Consider the following 20,327-nt stretch of genomic DNA (forward strand, 5'->3'; position numbering starts at 1 on the left):
AAAAGAATGGGTTTTGGATTTGAAAAAGCATGTCAAAAGTGAAAAATGTGAGGAATGAAAGAGAACAGACATGAACATTGAAGGAAGATGAAAAAGAAGGAGAAGAGGTTTCGATGAAAGAAATTTCTCAAATGAAACCTTAATTTCTAATTTGAGAACAGTGAAATTACATGGTCTATTATCGTTTGATGATCACGTCCGAGGTACCTGATTATTTCATTATATATTTTTAATAGAAGAATCAATGATGCAAGTAAAAAAAAAATTTGGGATACAAAATACTAAAAAAATTTAGGATGCAATATGCCAATCTTAATAAAATTCAGAATATTTGATTGTCAATATCCCTTAACCCCTTTGTGCCGCAATTTCATATTTCTAGGGCTTTTCTTTTCTTTTTTCTTTTTTTTTTTGTTTCTTTTATCATTTTATTTTGTTTTATTGCTCCTAATTTTTTTGTTATTTTAATCTTCTTTTATTTTTTTAAAATTACATTGATAACCTTTTCTCTTTTTTCTTTTTTTCTTTTTGTACCAATTTTACAGATGTACTATTTTTTAAAAAATTATAAAAATACCATATGTCTTTTTTTTTCTTTTTTCTTTTTTTTTTTTTTTGGGAATGGCAGCTCTTTTGTACAAAATTAAAAAAAAAAATTACATGTAAAATTTAGTTCAGAAAAATATATAAATGTCTTTCACAATTTAATCAAACTGTGTTTCGGATGAAAATATAGTATCCTACAAGAGTGAATATTTTAAAAATGCCACATATGTTTTAAGAGATTGATATATTGTGAACACGTAAAGCAAAAACAATGTTTTTGTAATTTTAAAAAATACAGAGATATTTTTACACGATAGAAATATTATATTCTACTATTTTTTCTATATTCATTACGGATAAATCATAAAATCACAAATTATCTTTAAAAGTTAGGGTTTTTTTATTTAGTTTATTTTATTTATTATTACTATTTTTTAATACCATAGTATCTTAGTACAAAGATGAACAAGAAAAAAAAAAAGAAATAAGGTGATGATTTATTTTATTAAACTAATAAAAGAGTGATATTATTAGATTGTATTGCAGGTGCCATTTCGTTCATGATTAGTGTTTAATATCTGTTTCAAATTTTTTTATTTAATTGCGCATAATGTGCTAATGCCAAATGTTATATAATAATTGTTATAGTTAATAGTTAATTTAATGATTTACAAATTTAACTATCAGTAATTAATGATAAATGTTTGATATGAGAAAATTAAATATAATTAAACAAAAAACAAAAACTAAAAATCAATTACAATACCAAACAACTTAACAACGGAGAGGTATTTTTACCGGATGGAGAACTAGTGGGCTCCTTTTTTTGTCTCCGTTGTTAATATCTCATTTTTCTATAACCAGCAACGTTGCATAATTTACTTTTTTGGTGCACTAAATTACTAATGTCTTCAATACTTTATGGACCCTTTACGGTCAATTATTTTTCTATTTATAACGCAACTTTAATTATCAGTAATTTTTTGAGATTAATTATCACCCACTATATCTATATTTATTTATATAATTTTACTAATTTAAACTATAATTCAATTACTGTTTCAGTTTCTCTTTTATTTATGCTTTTTTCCCCAACACTCTTGAAGAATACGTATTGAATTTGATTTATAATATAAAGTTTAGATTTTTTTTTTTTTTGGGGGGATAAATATGCCAATATCAACTTTATTTTCACAAACTAAATTGTCAATTTATTCTAGGGTTATGGGACTCGTGGTTCATAAACTAAACCACATTCCACATTTTTGGATCCCCAATTTTTTTTTTTTTTTTGGCATTTTGCTGTCCAAACTCAATTTTTGTTTCATGGTTAGTTCATAGCTAATTTTTGTCCAAAAGCCTATTAATATGAGTGCACAAGATGCAACTTTGATATGGTTTATAGATGCCAATTGCAGTAAATATTAAAAATCCTAAAAAAAATTAAAATATATAATATTTTTGGGTGATTGGCAAAAATATCCTCTAATATCCTCAAAACTTTGAACCCTTTTTTGCATTTTGGCCTTTGAACTATTGTTTTCGCATGTTTTGGCATTTAACTTTTTTTCCATCAATTCCCAAATGAAAAACGGATGTGCAAGGAACTTGAAAGGGCATTGGTAGTTATTTGACTATTGGTATTAAAAAAGACAACAAAAGTATCTGGGAGAAAAAAAATTAAAAAAAAATAATATTTACACATAAATATATAATGATTTCTTCATAAAGAATGAAAAAAAAATTTTGAATCAATAATAAAAAATATTAAAAATAATTTTTAGACAATAATTTGTATAAAAATCAAATAAATAATCTTTCCCATCTTTGTTGTATGACCACCTAAAAAATAAAAATAAAAATGAAAACTTTTTCCTTTTTCTGTATACTCATGTGTATAAATATTTAACAATTTTAAATAGCAGAGGATCAGAAAAATTTCTAATAATTTCGGAATAGGAAGAGATCAAAACTCCTTCCTTTATAATTATGAAACTTGTCCAATTTTTCCATGTAAGAAAATGTTGCAAACGGCAAAAAGTTCACTCTATAAGCTTTCTTTTAGGTTACGCTTTTTTTTTTTAGAGAAATTAAAAAAAACCAAAAACAAATAAAAGTGAGAGATGAAAAAATATACCCGTCAAAAGTCAAGATTTTTCCTCTTCTAGAGTATTGAACAACCTTAGCAAAAAGCAATATTCTCAAATTGTCTTTTGAGATAGTTGGCAAAAATTGGTGGTACTTGCCTTTCTACATAAATAATGCTTTTGATTCCTCTTCACTCCCATCTTAAATAATTTAACTTGGAAAAGAAATCTATATGTAATGCAATTGAGTTTTTTGGTTTTTTATAGCTCTATTATTATTCAAATGCCCTTTCTTTTTAACTAATAAAATGATACTGCTTAGAAGCATGAATGATTTTATCATATTAGGTATCATTAAAAGATTTATAATTTTATTTGTTCTGAAGTGGTCGAGAAGCCATATTTTCATGGTTAACATAAAGAAGTAGGATGCTTTGTTTTCCTATTTTCCTATTTTTTATTTATGGATTTATTATTTTTTTTCACATTGAAATAAAATAGGAAAAAAACAAACATCTAAAAATCTCGGTTGAGTCATCTAATTAAGGTTAAGCTAGAAAACTATCATATGCAGCTAAAATTTCTCATCCAAATAGAATAATGAATGGGGCTAAATGATATGTGTTGATATGTATGTAATCTTGCATTAGAAAACCGCATGAAACTACTATCTGAATTTTTTTGCTAATTTATTAGCAGTGCATATAATTGAATTTATTAAATTAACTAAATAATTTTTAGTTCTTATGAATGTATTTTGATAGGTGGTTAACTAATACCTATGAAGTCATACTGAAGTATCTAAAATGCTTTCACTAGCTTTTAAAAACTTAAAACTGGGAATATTAATTGGTATAACAGATAAGTATGTAAGCATGAACATATATATTAAGCCTTAGAAATAAACAAGAAAACCATTGGTAGAATCAAGCTTTTCATTCAAAGAAAATGCAAGAAACTAGATGTTCCCATCAAAGACTTGAGAGCTCTGGTTGATATTAGGATGTCTTGCTTTTATAAGCATGAATCAGAATGTTTAATGTGTTAGTTTTTAATTATAAAGTAAAAAGTTAGATTTCCTTCAACGCTGAATTTTTTTTTAATTAATAGGAATATTGGTAGTGTCTACCTCAAAAATTAATTGGAAGGTATATGGCAAGCCATGAAGAATTAAAATTCAATAAGTTTGTTCTTTCAATCACTTCTAACATTAGGTTATCAATAATTCTTTTTGGCATCATTACATTTTTTTAGTGTTTTTATTGTATAAAGTTGCTAATTAAAGTTTTGATTAATTATGTAAATCTTAATAGAGTTAATTTACCTAAGTTATTTAAAAGAGATGAAATAAGTCTTTGTCTTTTACAAATCAAGTTATTCAAATCTAGTTGTAATTTTCTTATCAATATATTTATAGGTGATAAGCAATATGATAACACATGTTGCTCATAAAAAGTGAACTAAACTCATATGAGGATATAGATGGTGATGAAGGTGAGGAGGATAATGTTATTTTAATATTGTCTAACTCAAGGGAGAAGTTACCAAAAAATAGAATGGTGCTGCCAAATGAGGATGAAGCATACAAGTTTTACAACAAGTATGCAAAAGAGTTTGGTTCGTGCATAAAGATAAATATCGAAGATTGGCAAACGGAATTGTAAGAAAAAGATCTTTTGTATGTTCAAAAATGGTTTTCGAAAATCTATTGATCCTTCCTTTGTAAGGAAGGTTAATAGGTTAGAAAACAAGAACATATTGTTCAGCAATGATAGAGTTTACAATTGAAAATGGCAATTGGGTTGCTTCTCAATTTTTTTCTTATCATAACCATGAACTTGTGAAAAAAAATCAACAAGACATGCTTAGATCCCAAAGGCATATGGATGAATCTCGAGCAAATGTAATCGAGACAATAAAAAATGCTAGTATAAGGGCAAGTAACTATATTTTCCTACATAGTAAGCAAGGTGGTGGTGCTCAAAAAGTAGGATTTTTAAAATCTGATTATGATAGCTTTTTATGGGACAAAAGAAAAGTTATTCTTGAAGTTGGAGATACATAAAATGTGATAAATCATTTCAAAATAATGTAGGCGGTTGATCCATCATTCTTCTATACTACAGGAGTAGATTCTCAAAATTGCATGACTAACATTTTTTTAGAAAAATGGTAGATTTAAAATAGATTATGCTCATATTGGAGATATGGTTATTTTTTATACAACTTATCACACAAACAAGTACAATATGATTTATGCACCTTTTATTGGAGTAAACCATCGTAGGTAAAACATTTTATTTGCTTGTGCTTTGTTGTTGGATGATATTGCTCAATCATTTGTTTGGTTGTTTGAATCATTTTTTGCAAGCTATGGGTGACAAGCAACACAAGCAACAAAAAACAATCTTCACAGGTCAATGTCAAGCAATGGCTAATGCAATTGAAAAAGTGTTTCAAATACATATCATCAACTTTGTTGTGACATATTTGTCAAAATGCTTCTAAACATCTTCCTTTTTATTATAGGAAGCGTGAATTCAAAACTTTATTTAATAGATGTCTCTACAATTGTGAGACAGAGCAAGAGTTTGGAGAAGTATGAGAACAATTAGTAATAACATTTAATTTATCTAAGAGCTCATGATTGAAAACACTTTATGGGTTATAACTAAAATAGTGTCCGGCTTTTAGCAAGCATTATTTTTCTACTGAAATATTGTCTACGCAAAAAAGTGAATATATGAACAATGTTTTTCATGATATGACAAGTATATGACAATGTCTCTTACACGATTTTTTCTTTACTATGAGAAGATATTGGAACATAGATGTCATTCAAAACTGATAGAAGATTTTCAATGTAATCAAGGATGCTTTTGTGGGCAAATAAAATTAGGAGTATGGCCAAATGAGCAATAGCAGTATACACTCACACAATGTTTAAAGAATGCCAAGAAGAGTTATGTGAATCTTTATCCTAGCAATCAAATAGGTTAGTAATTAGGAGAATTTCTACATCTATAAGTTGGTTAACAATGGCAATGAAAAAGAACACATAGTAAACTTTAGAACATCTAATTTCATGGTTGATTTTGCTTGCAAAAGTTTGAACCTGTTGTCTTTTTATGTCTTCATTATTTGAAAATTCTTAATTTTCATAATATTTTTGTTGTTACTCGTCAATATATATTAAAAAATAGCAATTCACTTGTTGGCATAACCAAAAATTTGGCAAATGAGCCAAATAATGTGCAAAGTCATTCATTTTGCTAATCAAGGTGCTCTAACAGCTGAAACTACAAAAATGGCTGAAGATATATTGGAGAATGGCTTGAACATAATTGAAAGTGTGCTTAGAGAGAGAGAGAGAGAGAAAAAAAGAAAAAGAAAAAAAAGGTAGAGGAAGCCAATACTAGTAAAGCAATTCAAATTGATAGTAAGGGTGATAAAGAAAAAATCAAGGATAAAGTTGGGGAATCAAATTCATTGCTTGTGTTGGATCCTCACATGTTAGGACAAAAGGGATAGTAAATGCTAAATTAAAAGGCCAACTTAAGGAGAAGAAGCGTAAGAAAAAGTTGCAACCTCAATGTGAATTTGGTAATATTGAGAAGGCCAAGAATCAACACGAAAATGCACTACTCAAGGTAAATTGATGCTGTATACTTTATTTAATCATTATAGATTATATTCTATATTTTTTATTTTGTGGCTAAGGTTTTTATTTGTCATTATTTAGGTAAAAAAATCATTTATGGAGACTAAGGTTGTCAATAAGTCATCAAATGTTCAAGATTTTAATTATTCATACCCTTCAAATTCAAGTTTTTTGTCACACTACAAATACAAGTTTTAGAACACAAGTTGGTTAGATTATTTATTTATTTGTTTATTGTTTAGCTTACTATGAATATATATATATATATATATATATTTATATATTTACATTTGGATTAACATTTTTGAATTGCTAAAGTAGGAAAATAGCTTTTCAAGCATTCCCTTTGTCACCAATTACATGTTTATGCCTCATTTCAATTAGGTTCTATTTCATATTAGAGTTGTATAAGCATATCAATGTGTGTGTGTGTGTGTGCCCGTGTTTTTCTTTTTAAATGTCTATATCATTGTCTTTTTAAGTGTATTAATATTTGGTACCTTTTTTAGACATCATTTCTAAATATGACTGTTAGTCACGCCAATATAGCTCAAAGTTATGTAGAATCCAATTATGCAGTAGTTGATAATAATCAAATGCCAAGAAATTCTTATTTGGTTTTCTTTTTCCTATATTTATATATATTATCTTGTATTACAAAAATAGATTGCCACCAATATACAAAATTAGTAATTTCTCACCTTTATGTCTTCTTGTTTAAACACCAGAAACTTTTAAATGATTTTTTTTACCGATCATAGCTTGAAAGATATTACAAAATGTCAAAGAAAATGCTCCAATTTATGGAAATCTCCAATTTATGTAGTTGGTTCTTTTTCCCCCCTCCTTGGATGTAATTTTTTTTAATATTTGATTAAGGGAGATTAATTATTTCTTCAATTTCATGTATTTACGTTCATAATTCTTGGACAAATTTGGTTTGCGGATATCCAAATGAAAATTTGTATCCACTAATTCAAGTATGATATTTTATACATTAGGTTTTTTTTTTTTGGGGGTAAATAATATTTGTATATTAGTTGTTATTTCTTTAAGTTGTACAACTTTAATATATTTCCAATAACACATTTTAAATAATAAATAGGATAAAATTTAGAAGGGGGTCCTAAGCAGCAGAGGAATGATAGAAGATCTGGTATTTTTAATCTTCGTCTATTTATAGTCAAAATGTATATGAACTTGAGCACATTTAGATGTATCTATTTTGTTTGTCAAACTTTTAACCATGAACTTTTGGATAAATTGTTACTAATTGTTTGCATACTTCTTCAAACTTTTGTCTCACAATGGTAAACATATCTATTAAATAAAGTTATGAATTCACATTTCCTCAAATAAAAAGCAAAATGTTTAGAAGTATTTTGACCAATATGCCAAGAACAAAGTCGATGCTATGTATTCGGAAACACTTTTCCAATTGCATTAACCATTGCTTAGAATTGATCTATAAAAATTGTTTTTGGTTGCTTATTATCCATTGCTTGTAAAATTGATTCAAACAACAACAAAAAAAAGATAGAGTAGTTACATCCAACAACAAAGCACAATCAAATAAAATATTCTACCTATGATGGTTTACTTTGATAAATGGTGCACAAATCATATTGTACTTGTTTGTGCGATAAATAGTATAAAAATAACCACATCTCCAAAGTGAGCATAATCTAGTTTAGATCTACAATCTCTCCAAAAACATTAGTTATGTGGTTTTGAAAATTCACTTGCATAGTGTAGAAGACTGATGGATCAGCTGCCTGCATTTTTTTTTAAATGATTTATCACATTTTGTGCATCTCCAGTTTCAAGAATAATTTTCCTTTTGTCTCATAAAAAGTTATCATAATCAGCCTTTAAGAATCCTACATTTTGAATACCACCAGCTTGCTCAACTATATAGAAAAATATATTACTTGCCTTTATACTAGAATTTTCCATTGTCTCAAATGCAATTGCTCGAGTTTCATTCACATGCATTTGGGATTTAAGCATTTCTTGTTGATTTTTCTTCACATGTTCATGGTTCTAATCAGACAAAAAAATAAGAAACAATCCAATTGCCATTTTCAACTATAAATTCTATCATTGTCAAACAACATGTTTTTGTTTCTAACCTATTAACCTTCCTTACAAAGGAAGGATTAGTAGATTTTCGGAAACCGTTTTTTGAACGTACAAAAGATCTTTTTGTTATAGTTCCATTTGCCAATGTTTGATATTTATCTTTACGCACACTAAAACCAACGTCTTTTGCATATTTGTTGTAAAACGTATGCTTCATCCTCATTTGGCAACACCATTCGAATTTTTGATAATTTTTCCTTTGAGTTAGATGATATTAGAATAACATCATCATCACCTATATCCTTAAATGAATTCAGCTCACTTTTTGATGAACAACATGAGTTATCATATTGCTTATCGCCTACAAAGATAAATATAAGAAAATTAGAACTAGATTTTAACAGCTTGATTTGTAAAAGACAAATACTTATTTCATCTATTTCAGAATAACTTAGGTGGATTAACTCTATTAAGATCTATATAATTAATCAAAACTTTAATTAGCACCTTTATAGAATAAAAGCACTAAAAAAAATTTAATTATGCTAATATAAATTATTGATAACCTAATAAGAAGTGATTGAAAGAATAAACTTACTGAATTATGATTCATCACGGCATGCCATATACCCTCCAATTAATTTTTGAGGTAGGCACTACCAATGTTCCTGTTAATAAAAAAATAATAATAATAAGCATTAAAGGAAATCTAACTTTTTACTATACAATTAAAAACTAATACATTAAACATTCTGATTCACACTTATGGAAAGCAAGACTCCCTAATATCAATTGGAGCTCTCAAGCCTTTGATGGAAACATCTAATTTCTTGCATTTTTTTTGAATGGAAAGCTTGATTCTACTAAGGATTTTCTTATTTACTTTTAAGGCTTAATATATATGTTCATGCTTGCATGCCTATCTGTTGAAGTAATTAATATTTACAATTTTAAGTTTTTAAAAGCTAGTGAAAGCATTTTAGATACTTCAATATAACTTCATAGGTATATTAGTTAACCACTTATCAAAATACATTCATAAGAACTAAAAATCATTTAGTTAATTTAAAAAATTCAACGATATGCGTTGTTAATAAATCAGCAAGAAATACAAATAGCGGTTTCTTGTGGTTTTCTAGTGCAAGATCACATACATATCAACATACATCATTTAGCCTCATGTCACTGTTCTATTTGGGTGAGAAATATTAGCCGGATATAATAGTTTTCCAATTTAACCTTAATAAGAAGACTCAACCAAGGTTTTTATATGTTTATTTTTTTCTTATTTTATTTCAATGTAAAAAAATAAATCCATAAATAAAAAATAACATTAGGAAAACAGAACATCCAAACTTGTTTACATTAACCATGAAGATATGGCTTCTAGACCACTTCTGAATAAATAAAATTATGAATCTTTTAACGATACCAAATATGGTAAAATCATTCATGTTTCCATGCAATATCATTTTATTAAGTCAAAAAAGAAAGGGCATTTGATAATAATAGAACTATAACGAACAAAAAAAAAAAAAAGCAATTGCATTATATATAGACTTCTTTCCCAAGTTAAATTATTCAAGATGAGAATGAAAAGGAACTAGAAGCATTATTTATACAGAAAGGCACATACCAACAACTTTTACCAACTATCCCGAAATACAATTTCAGAACATTGCTTTTTGCAAAGGCTATTCAATACTTTGGAAGAGGAAGAGTCACGACTTTTGGCAAGTATGTTTTTTTATCTCTGAGTTTTATTTTGTTTTTAATTTCCTATAACGAACAAGAAACAAAAAAAAAAAAAACAACCCAATTGCATTATATATAAACTTCTTTTCCAAGTTAAATTATTCAAGATGAGAGTGAAAAAGGAATTAGAAGCATTATTTATACAGAAAAGCATATACCAACAACTTTTGCCAACTATCCCAAAATACAATTTTAGAATATTGCTTTTTGCAAAGGCTATTCAATACTTTGGAAGAGAAAGAGTCATGACTTTTGGCGAGTATATTTTTTTATCTTTGAGTTTTATTTTGTTTTTGACTTCTTCCCATGTTTTTTTATCTCTGAGTTTTATTTTGTTTTTGACTTCTTCCCCCCCCAAAAAAATACAATTTTAGAATATTGCTTTTTGCAAAGGCTATTCAATACTTTGGAAGAGAAAGAGTCATGACTTTTGGCGAGTATATTTTTTTTATCTTTGAGTTTTATTTTGTTTTTGACTTCTTCCCATGTGTTTTTATCTCTGAGTTACCGGAGCACCTATATAATTTTATTTAGTTACAAATATTATTATTATTATTATTATTATTTTTTAACTTTTAGAGCAAGTGTACGTTACATATTTCTTGAATATTTGCATAGCTTTTATAAACAAATTAATATAATTTAAAAAAAATCAACTTTTCTATATATCTTTCAATGCCAATTTGATTCTATTCAATATTTGTTTTTATTTTCTTATTACTTTGTTTTGAATAAAATTTTTCTAGTAAATATATTTAAAAAAAAGTATTTTTGAAAGTTTTTTAAGCACCAGCACTTAATATTTCTAATTTGTATATATATATATTTGTCAATTTTAGATATAAAATTTTTAAATTTTTAGCATGATTGCCACCTAAATTATATAAAATTTGCAATTTTATCCCTCTCAATGAGCTTTCATGATAAAATGACCACCAATACTCCATATGTCTTGTGTGAGGGTCATATGTACCCTTTGCATCTTAGTCGTAATCTCAAGTCCATGATCACTTACTTAAATTTATATTTTGCATTGTAAGAAATAGTATCATTATGATTCCCCGTGTATTTTGATGTATATTCCGATCAAGATGAAAATGGTTAAATAAGTTTTTTAGAAGGGGTAGTTAGTCAGCGAGGTGTTGGACTAGATCATCAGTATAGATAAAAACTTCTAATAGCGTATTTGTCTCCATCGAGATCCAATAAAACGAGTGCATTTTATTCATTTTTGTTGTTGCCTTGTGTGCTTGTTTTTCTATTGTCAATTATTATTATTTGTTTTATTTCTTATTTAATGTTTGCATAATACTAATATCATGTGGATTATTTGCTTATGAGGAATACTAACGGTTAGCTTACCACCAACAAAGGGCTAGTAAACATCGCACGATCCATTTTGCATACTCCAAAGAATGGGACCGTGACACCTTGTACGTGCATTTGACGTTAGAGAATTAATGGAAAATAGTGAAGATCCTTATGGTGAAACACACTAATCAAGTTCGGGGGCTAAATGCCCAAAGAAAAAAATGAAGGACCTAAGTTAAAAGTTCAAGGGGCATTTGCATTAGTAACCCATTATTTTTCTTGTCATATATATATATATATATATGATTTTTCATAGAAAAACATAAAAAGGAAAACAAATTAAACAATATACTGAATTTTTTTAACATCTTTCTTTTCTTAAATGTATTAAAAAATAAATAAATCTATTTGTTTTTTTAAATAATTTTGAAACCTTGTGTCACTAAATTTTCGTTTTTATTACAAAATTATTTTTTTTCCTTACTTCCGAAACGAAAAACCTATAATATTTTTAAATTACAATGTGTTAAACAATCAATTTTAAAATTGAAAAGGATTTGATGATGGAAACATGTGAGCACACAAAACAAGCATTCTTCTTCTCCTCCTCCTCCTCCTTCTTCTTCTTTTTTCTTTTTATTTTTTTATTTTTTTATTTTTTATTTCCTCTCTCTCTCTCTCTCTCTCTCTCTCTCTCTCTCTCTCTCTCTCTCTCTCTTTCTTGTTTGCTAAATCACAAAACAAGCATTTGGTCATATACATTGCGAGCATGAACACAAGCATTCAATCATGCATATGGAGAGAACGATTTCGAGAGTCCAATCAAGCACAAAGGAAGCAAACCATTCAAGCATTTTAATTATGTGCATGATGAGCAACATTTATTCAAACAGTTATAACATGTAGCTAATAACTCAAAACAATTTTGTAAAAATGTCATTTGCAATATACTGTTGAATTTTGTTGAAATTTCTTAGTTAGTTTTAACGTTTTAATTTGATTTGTCCCAATCTTTTTTTTTTTTTAACATAAAACAGTAGATATGAATACAAAATAGATGGCATTACCTAGAAATTCCAATACATATATACATATATGTGCAAGAAGTAAAACTAATCAACCCAAAATATTTGATTTCTTTGGGGAAAAAAAATAATGAAATTAAGAAAGAAAGAAATATTGATTACTAGCATCCCCTGCATGCAAAAACTATCCATAAACTATTTTGAATAAATTTCATTTGCTTCCTTAAAATCTGAAGGCAATATACTCGTAGCTCACAGGCTTTAAAAATATTACCCTTTTTGAAAAGTTATGCTTTTTTAAGACAATATTACTGTTTTGGAAGACAATACTCGTAGGCCCTGGCAAAATTGAAAAGTTAATCACTTTTGAATTGACTTTAGGTAATTCTATTTACGCCGTAAAATTTACAAGGCACACTCTATTTTTAATATTTTTTTATATTTCAAAATTGTTCACTGAGAAAAGATTAAAAATATTCTTAAGCATTTAAATCAATATTACGTATACCTGATGTACCAGGATCGCTTAGGTTATTTATAACACGCTCTTAACAACAAATAAAAACATAAACCTAAATTAAATAAATCAAAGGAATATATGCAATTCGATATGCATATACAAAGTGCACCAATATTATCAAGACTGTGTATACTGTGTTTTTAATAATAGATAAAAACTTAAACCCGAATTATATAAACTAGAAGAATGTATGTTGTCCAGAACACATGTGCTAGACAAACCTATATTATCCAATTTATGTACATGCTTTCAAAAGTAAAATTAACATATTTTTCAATAGATAAAGCAAAATTAAAATTTAGTGTGAGTGTTTATAGAATATAATGTGCCTAATAGTTTTTTAAGCGTGCATAAAATTAGGCTGGATTTTAAGTAAATTTATTTTTAAAAAGTCTATTTTATCCTTAGTTATCAAATTAAGTATAAACCTTTATTTTATCCTTTAATTATAATAACAATAGATACTTTTAAAAAAATGTCATTTCTTAATCTTTCAATTTATATTTTTGGACATCGAATAAATGACATGTCTAGTAATTGATATTTTTTAATATAAATTACTATAAAAGTAAAAGATAAATAATATTTTATTATATTTATTTTTATGTAAAAGGGTAAAATAGACATTTCAAATTTAGATAAAAATCATCTTCCATGGTGTTAAGTGATAATTTTTAAAATTTGCGAAGGTTAATATTGGTGATTTTTCAAACGTTGAAAATCTTATGCAAATGAACTTCAAAATTCCGTTGGTAGATTTATATATTTTCGTACTTGTATAAGTATTTTTAAGGAAAAATTCATTTAGACCCCCAATGTTGTTTTAATTGTACTCACGTTTTTGGAAAATCATAATTTACCTTATTTTAGCTTTCTACATCTATTAAAAAAATTCATCTGTTATATTTTAACTGTTAAAAATCAAAATTATATTTTTATCTATTATTCAATCATAAAATATTAATTTTGAACCTCTATTTAGCTTTTAATGGTTAAAACCAACAATTACAAAAATTGACATTTTGATAAATATAGAAAATTAAAAAAAGAGTAATGATGACTATCTAAAAAGCACGAGGTTTAAATGTAATTATAGCACAATGAAAAGGTGTAATGAAATTTGCCTATTTTTAACCGCATATAGTTAATGTATATATAGGGTTAATTAACTACACCTTAGTATCCTATGAATTGGAAAATTGCATTTTAAACCTTCAACTTAAAATGTTGAATTTAAATTTTTAAATTTGAATTTGTTATGATTTGATTTTATTGGACTTTTTATCTAATTGTTTACGGTTTCGTCTCACTTTACCAATATTAAAATACAATTTGATTGAATTTGTTGCAGTTTAAACTTTTTAATTTTAATTTGTTGCAATTTAAACTTTTAAATTTCAAAGATTTACATTTTAACACATTCTAATTTAGGTTTCATTCCACATTAACCACCTTTTGCCAAGAAATTTGATTGGATCAAAATGAATGAACGAGAGAGAGAGAGAGAGAGTGAGAGAGAGAGAGTCACTTGGGAGATGAATTTCCTCAATTTTATATGCTGCTCTAAACTGTTTGGTTTGCATCATGGAACTTACCACGAAAAGACACCATACGAGAATAGGCACAAACAATATGAAGCCGTACTGGTTTGCATATTCTGAAACCAAACTAATTACACTTCCCAATTACACCCTAGTTGGAAGAGACATTCATATTTGCTCATCTCTCATTCTTCATTACCATTAAGCTGATTTCACATCCTAAAATATATAATAAAATCGTCAGTCGTAAGTTTTAACCTTTTAGAACCTTTTAGGTTAGATACATCAAATCCACCATTTTTATTTTTTTTGTATAAAATTTATCTAGAGAGGGGGGAAAAAAATCTAGATTAGTAAGGTGGATGTTCTCACCTAATTTTGATGCCTTTTTTCTTTTGCAATGAGCTAGGAATTTCACCACTAAGCTTGTTGTTTTGGAGGAATCTGACAGGAAGTCAAATTAATTAGCTACTTTTAAAAAAATAATTAATTTCTAAAATGTTAATTAATTAAATTAAACTCACATCTCTTTTAGTTTTGGAAGTTGGCCTAATGATTTTGGAACTTTTCCTTCAAACTTGTTGTTTTCCAAATGCCTTCATCAAAATGACCAAGAAATAAAGGTTTTTATAAGTGTTATATATTGATTTATGAAAATAAAAGTTAATAATAAGCATGTAATTAATAGTGAAAATGATAGAAAAAATTTGGACATACAAGGTCTTTAGCTCCTTCATTGATCCCATTTCTGGAATTTTGCCAGAGAGATTGTTTCCTCCAAGCCAACTGTAAGCATTATAAATTTCAATTAATATAATATAATTTAGCAAAAAATAAGCAATACTTTGAGGAACTAATCAACATTAATGTGGCATATAATTACTTACAGATGGTTGAGTGCACTCAACTTCGCTACCTTTGAAGGCAATGTGCCAGACATCTCCATGCCAGTCAAATTTCTTTAAAAAAAAAAAAAAATTTAAGTAAAAATAATATTATACAAAAGCTCGAAATGCATTAGTATAGACACAGAGAATTTGGTGATGTTAGAAATGTAATAATAATTATAAAGTGAACTTACAGAGCAACAACTCTAACATGTTTCTCATGAGAACATGTAACTCCAGTCCATGAATTCTCTTTAGGCAAGCAAGGATCACCACTCCAATCAGAAGGTGGCTTGTTGAACATTCTTGCCAACTCTTCCATTGCAACCACTATATATATATATATATATATATATAAATTAAACACCACATTAAAAAGCAGATAAGCGGTTTAATTATATCATACATGCAAGAGAAGAAAATTTCCAGAGAACTTACAAAGAAAAACCCTGGGATTTTAACCCAAGTAATCTTTCCCCCATATTCATCGTTTTTAAAAAAGAATTTTTTCGGCCTAACTTAATGGTAAATTGGTCCCTCTTCTAGACTTTATGGTGGTGTCCAATAATGAAATCAATCAATTAATTTTCAAACGGTATGATACTTATATGTTTTTGACTTATTTTCCTTTTACCAATATTGATTGCAAATATATGAAATAAAACATATTGTAAGTTATTTATTTGAATGCCTAATTTATTCTGCTAGAACCCTAACCAAAAAAAAAAAAAAAAAAAAAAATCAAAAATCCCTGAAAAGTGGGAAAATTGCTTTGAAGAAAAAGGGTTGGGGGAAAATTGAAACTTAAATAAAATTGAAAGTATTAGGGCTTTTTTTGGGTAAATTTTCTAAAATGATTGTGAAAATTGGATAAGAAGCATGTATATACCATCTCTAGTGAGGGTCTTTCCACCAAGAGGCAGAATTTGCATGATCTCACCAGCATTAATCACAGGCCCAACAGGGCTCCCATTTCTAGGAGTCAATACAATTTGAGTTTGGCCAGATAAAGGCCATTGTGTTGAATAAACTGTAACTCCATCTGTAGTGACATTGAGATCTGAGAAGAAATTCTTTCCGTTTATGGAAACATTAAACACTCTCCAGCTATATGGGCTTGGAGTCCTGTTGTCTTGAAAGTATAGTGAAATATAGTACTTTGCATTTGAGAGAGGATTTTGTGGCCAATTGATTTGAAGTGTTTTTCCTCTGCTTGTTGTGATTGCATTGTAGAATGCCTTTTCTGGTGGCATGTTCCAAAAATCTGAAGGAGTTATGTTGACATGGCTTTCAACAATAGGATTCATGTCCTTGAATGGTTGCCATAACCGGTTGAACTCGTCATCTGGAAAGCTAAATTCATATGTGCACTATTAGATATGATATAAGCATCATGATAGTAGCTTTTGGGAAATAGCAGTTCAATTTAGTATAAAAGCTAAAGATTTCGTTTTCAAAATTTGACAACTTCTCAAAAACACATATAATGATCTAAGTGAGTTAAAAAAGATATATAAAAAAATACTTGTAAAGATTTAAATGAGCTCAAAAAATGGTTGGACTTCTAAAAAGTAAAAACTTAAAACTTTGCAACTAATGATAATTCAACATGAGTAAACATTTGTGTATATATATATATATATGTCACATTAGATTTCTCTCAACTTCTATTTGAGGGAAATTACAATATCACCTATGTTTTATGACTTTAGGGCATTTCCACTTATATTTTATCATTTATTGAAATGTCTTGCTTCTGTATACACAATTTTCTGATTTTTTTCTAAATTGTACATTTTCCATATGACTACAATCAATTAACTTTTAATTAGCAGATTTTAAATTAACTTCAAATATGAAAAGTTTAAAAATAATTATGTAAAAAAAGGAATAACATTACAACAAAATGAAATGTGAAAGAAAAAGTACAAGAGCAAAACAGGGGAGTATTAATGTAATTTTTCCTTTCTAATTTGGAAATCACTTAAATCCATACCATAAGAATTATAAAAAAGAAAAAGAAAAAAAAAAGAAAAAAGAAAAAGAAGAAAGATGAAGTCTTCCAATAAGGTTCGAAACTTATAAAAAGCATTTACTTATTTATTTTTTTGTATCTACGTCCTAAAAAAGAAAAGGACAAAATATTTGTTTTCAACATTTTCTTCAAAACCCATGTTGTAAATTAATTTAGTACAACCAAAAAAAGCAAAAAAAAAACAAAAAAAAACAAAAAATATTTCATCAAGAAAATGAAAGAAACTAATGAACATGGTAAGAAATGAAGTATGACATACCTAATGGAGTCACCAGCACTTCCAAAACTACTTCTGGCCACGGTAGCAAGTGCAAACTTTTTAAAATCCGTGGTGTTATACAAAGAATCATCCATGTACTCCAACTCTAGAGCTGAAATGAAAGGGCTAGACTTTGTATCTTCATTCCTAGCAAGGCAAAAGCTTAGCATTTTCCCCGTAGCCATCACCATAATCTCATAATACGAGCTAAGTCCATTGGCATAATCCTCCGTGGTATTAACCACACTCCATTTAGTCCCTTCCACGATCTGGTCGAAAACCGGCGGCTCTTTTCCTCCGTCGAAACCTCCATAGTAATACGTCGTCCTCACCAAGTATTTACCTCCTTTCACAACCGGAACCACGTAGCAATATTTACAAGCAGAAGTGTCCGGAAAATACCGCAATGTGGATAATATGGGAACTAGATTTGGTGTCTTCAAAGTTGTTATGTTTCCCACGGATATGAAACCCTCATCTGTTATGTATTTCAGGTTGTCTACGATTGCACCGTCTTTTTTTCCGGCTCCACAGTCTAAGAGGTAACCTGCATATATGCAGCATATATATAAACTTCTTATGTTGGGTATATTGCTAAAGACTCATTGTAAAAAAATTAATAACTTTTACATGAATTATATGTAATTGAGATGTCACCTGGTAGAATATATTCATTAGCACTTAAGTGATGCATATTAGTATGCATTTCTTTGTCATATTATCAAAAAAATAAAAAATAAAATGCATTTCTTTGCAATCATATATATGAGGATACATGAATCTTTTAAAAATATGAGATTTGGAGGATTAATTAAAACAATATATGCCCAAAAAAGAAAATAGTGAAACAAAATAGAATAAAAGAAGAAAATGGAAATTTGAATTGTTCTATTCAGTTATATATGAAAAGTGGTGAATGAAGAAATGTCAATGTCAATGTATAATTCATATATATATGCGATATGTAAATATATATGCACTAATTCTTAGCTATGAACATATAAGAACCTTTGAAAGATGGAGAGATTTGAAGTTAACGTTGGAAGAAGAAGGCAGAATTTGAATTTATTATTATTTTTTTTCCCTAGAAAAAGGGAATTAAATTTGTAATTCGTGTAATACCTCTAGGGTCAGAAATAGAGTTGACAAGGAGAGGGATGCAGCTAACTACCCATAAGAAGAGGATGGAGAGGGACATGGTCGTAAAAGCCCTCCGCAGAAAGGATTGTAATTGGGAGCCAATTTGTTTATTTATTTATTTCTTTTGTCTTTTTGAGAGATCAGACAGAGAAGGGAGGAGATAGGGCATGGCATGGCTGGAGTTTCAAAGGGTTTGACACGTGGAGGGGCTGTGCTTGAACATAGAAAGAGGAATTGACAACCTGTGGACATGGTTGACCTAGTTTATAGTGTTTGAAAGCCAACTCATCAAACTAAAAAAAAAAAAAATTATGTTTCAAACGATTTTTTATCTAAGACTGTTAACTATAATTTTAATTCAGACTAAAAACTAGTTTCTATGTTTCAGAGTTTTTTTTTTCTTTGATGAAAAAAAAAAAAAAAAAAAGAACTAGTTTCAGAGTTGTAAAGTATTTTTAATATTTCTTTTTTCTTCCTAAAAAATAACAACTTTGCAGGTTTAGCAAGATACATACAAAATACTGTTCTATGTGGAAAGCATTTGTATAACCTTATATATAAGAAACAAACAAACTTTTTTATTTGAAAATTAGATAAATAAAAAGAAAAATTAACATTAAAGTCTTAAATAAAAAAAATGAAAGGGCCCATTTGCTGTACCATATCATAAAATAAATATTATTAAAAAAATTGAAGGGGATACTCTTTTTTTTTTTTTTTTTTTGGGTGAAAATTGAAAGGGATACTTACTACTTGGGCATATATAGATCAGCCTATGCTCCACAAACATATGATAAAAATATTATTGAGAACCATATATATGGAGCCTATGTGTTTGTGAATATCCCCAGTAAATATTAAGACCTATTGAATAAATATCCTCCTCGTGATAACAATCATTTTGAGAAAATTGAAGATGAAACAAATGTTATATCTTCGATGAACAATTAGATAATGGTCCAGGTGAATACCTAGAGAGCTAGCATGTAATTAGTGATATAAAATAACGCCCAAGAAAATAAGACTTGGTAATGGGTTGCGTCAAAATGGGTACATGTTGATGTCGTATTGTCTTCTAACAAAATTTTCAAACTCAAACATGATTTGTTGATCTAATGGTGCAAATATCAAAATTTACATCCATTTATAAATAGCAACGTGTAATTCATTACGTAAAAAATGATTGAAAATAAATAAATCTTATAAAAATACAACTTCATAATTATAGAAAATTAATTAAGAAAAAATTAATGAAAAATGAAACCAATCTAATGCCCATATTCATCCCATGTCATAAAATAAAAATATAAAATTAAGAAAACTAAAAAGATGATTGAAAATACATAACTAAAATAAAAAAAATCTAACAAATAATTTCTTTTAACTCTAAAAATATTCTCACGCGCCTGTAGCTCAGTGGATAGAGCGTCTGTTTCCTAAGCAGAAAGTCGTAGGTTCGACCCCTACCTGGCGCGAAT

General features: G+C 27.9%; 1 protein-coding gene and 1 non-coding gene across 3 annotated transcripts; one reads left to right on the plus strand and one right to left on the minus strand.

The window, feature by feature from the left end:
- Positions 1 to 14,568: 14,568 nt before the first annotated feature.
- On the minus strand, positions 14,569 to 18,937 carry LOC107421867 (probable LRR receptor-like serine/threonine-protein kinase At1g67720). 2 transcript variants are annotated; one of them, XM_060816028.1, is made up of 9 exons: positions 18,832 to 18,937; positions 17,710 to 18,256; positions 16,305 to 16,768; positions 15,610 to 15,745; positions 15,416 to 15,487; positions 15,246 to 15,314; positions 15,053 to 15,124; positions 14,901 to 14,972; positions 14,569 to 14,747 (listed from the first exon to the last, which is right to left on the minus strand). In XM_060816028.1, exons 1-9 carry the CDS (start codon positions 18,905 to 18,907, stop codon positions 14,741 to 14,743), a joined length of 1,515 nt encoding a protein of 504 aa, XP_060672011.1. In that variant the 5' UTR covers positions 18,908 to 18,937; the 3' UTR covers positions 14,569 to 14,740. The 2 variants fall into 2 exon arrangements, with proteins under 2 accessions (XP_060672011.1, XP_015886697.2); XM_016031211.4 differs by lacking the exon at positions 14,569 to 14,747 and having other exon boundaries at positions 14,897 to 14,972.
- A 1,314-nt stretch (positions 18,938 to 20,251) lies between these two features.
- TRNAR-CCU (transfer RNA arginine (anticodon CCU)) lies at positions 20,252 to 20,324 on the plus strand. The gene has a single exon. It is a non-coding gene; the product is annotated as a tRNA-Arg (tRNA).
- The last annotated feature ends 3 nt before the right edge of the window (positions 20,325 to 20,327 follow it).

This window comes from Ziziphus jujuba, chromosome 3, assembly GCF_031755915.1.
Source record: "Ziziphus jujuba cultivar Dongzao chromosome 3, ASM3175591v1".
Taxonomy (NCBI): domain Eukaryota; kingdom Viridiplantae; phylum Streptophyta; class Magnoliopsida; order Rosales; family Rhamnaceae; genus Ziziphus; species Ziziphus jujuba.

Excerpts from the sequence above, each read along its gene's own strand:
- LOC107421867 (XM_060816028.1), bottom strand. The coding sequence starts at position 18,907 with ATGTCCCTCTCCATCCTCTTCTTATGGGTAGTTAGCTGCATCCCTCTC. Across the intron at positions 18,257-18,831 it reads CTCTATTTCTGACCCTAGAG|GTTACCTCTTAGACTGTGGA; the intron begins GTATTACACGAA and ends GCATATATGCAG. Across the intron at positions 15,125-15,245 it reads ATGAAGGAGCTAAAGACCTT|GCATTTGGAAAACAACAAGT; the intron begins GTATGTCCAAAT and ends ATTTTGATGAAG.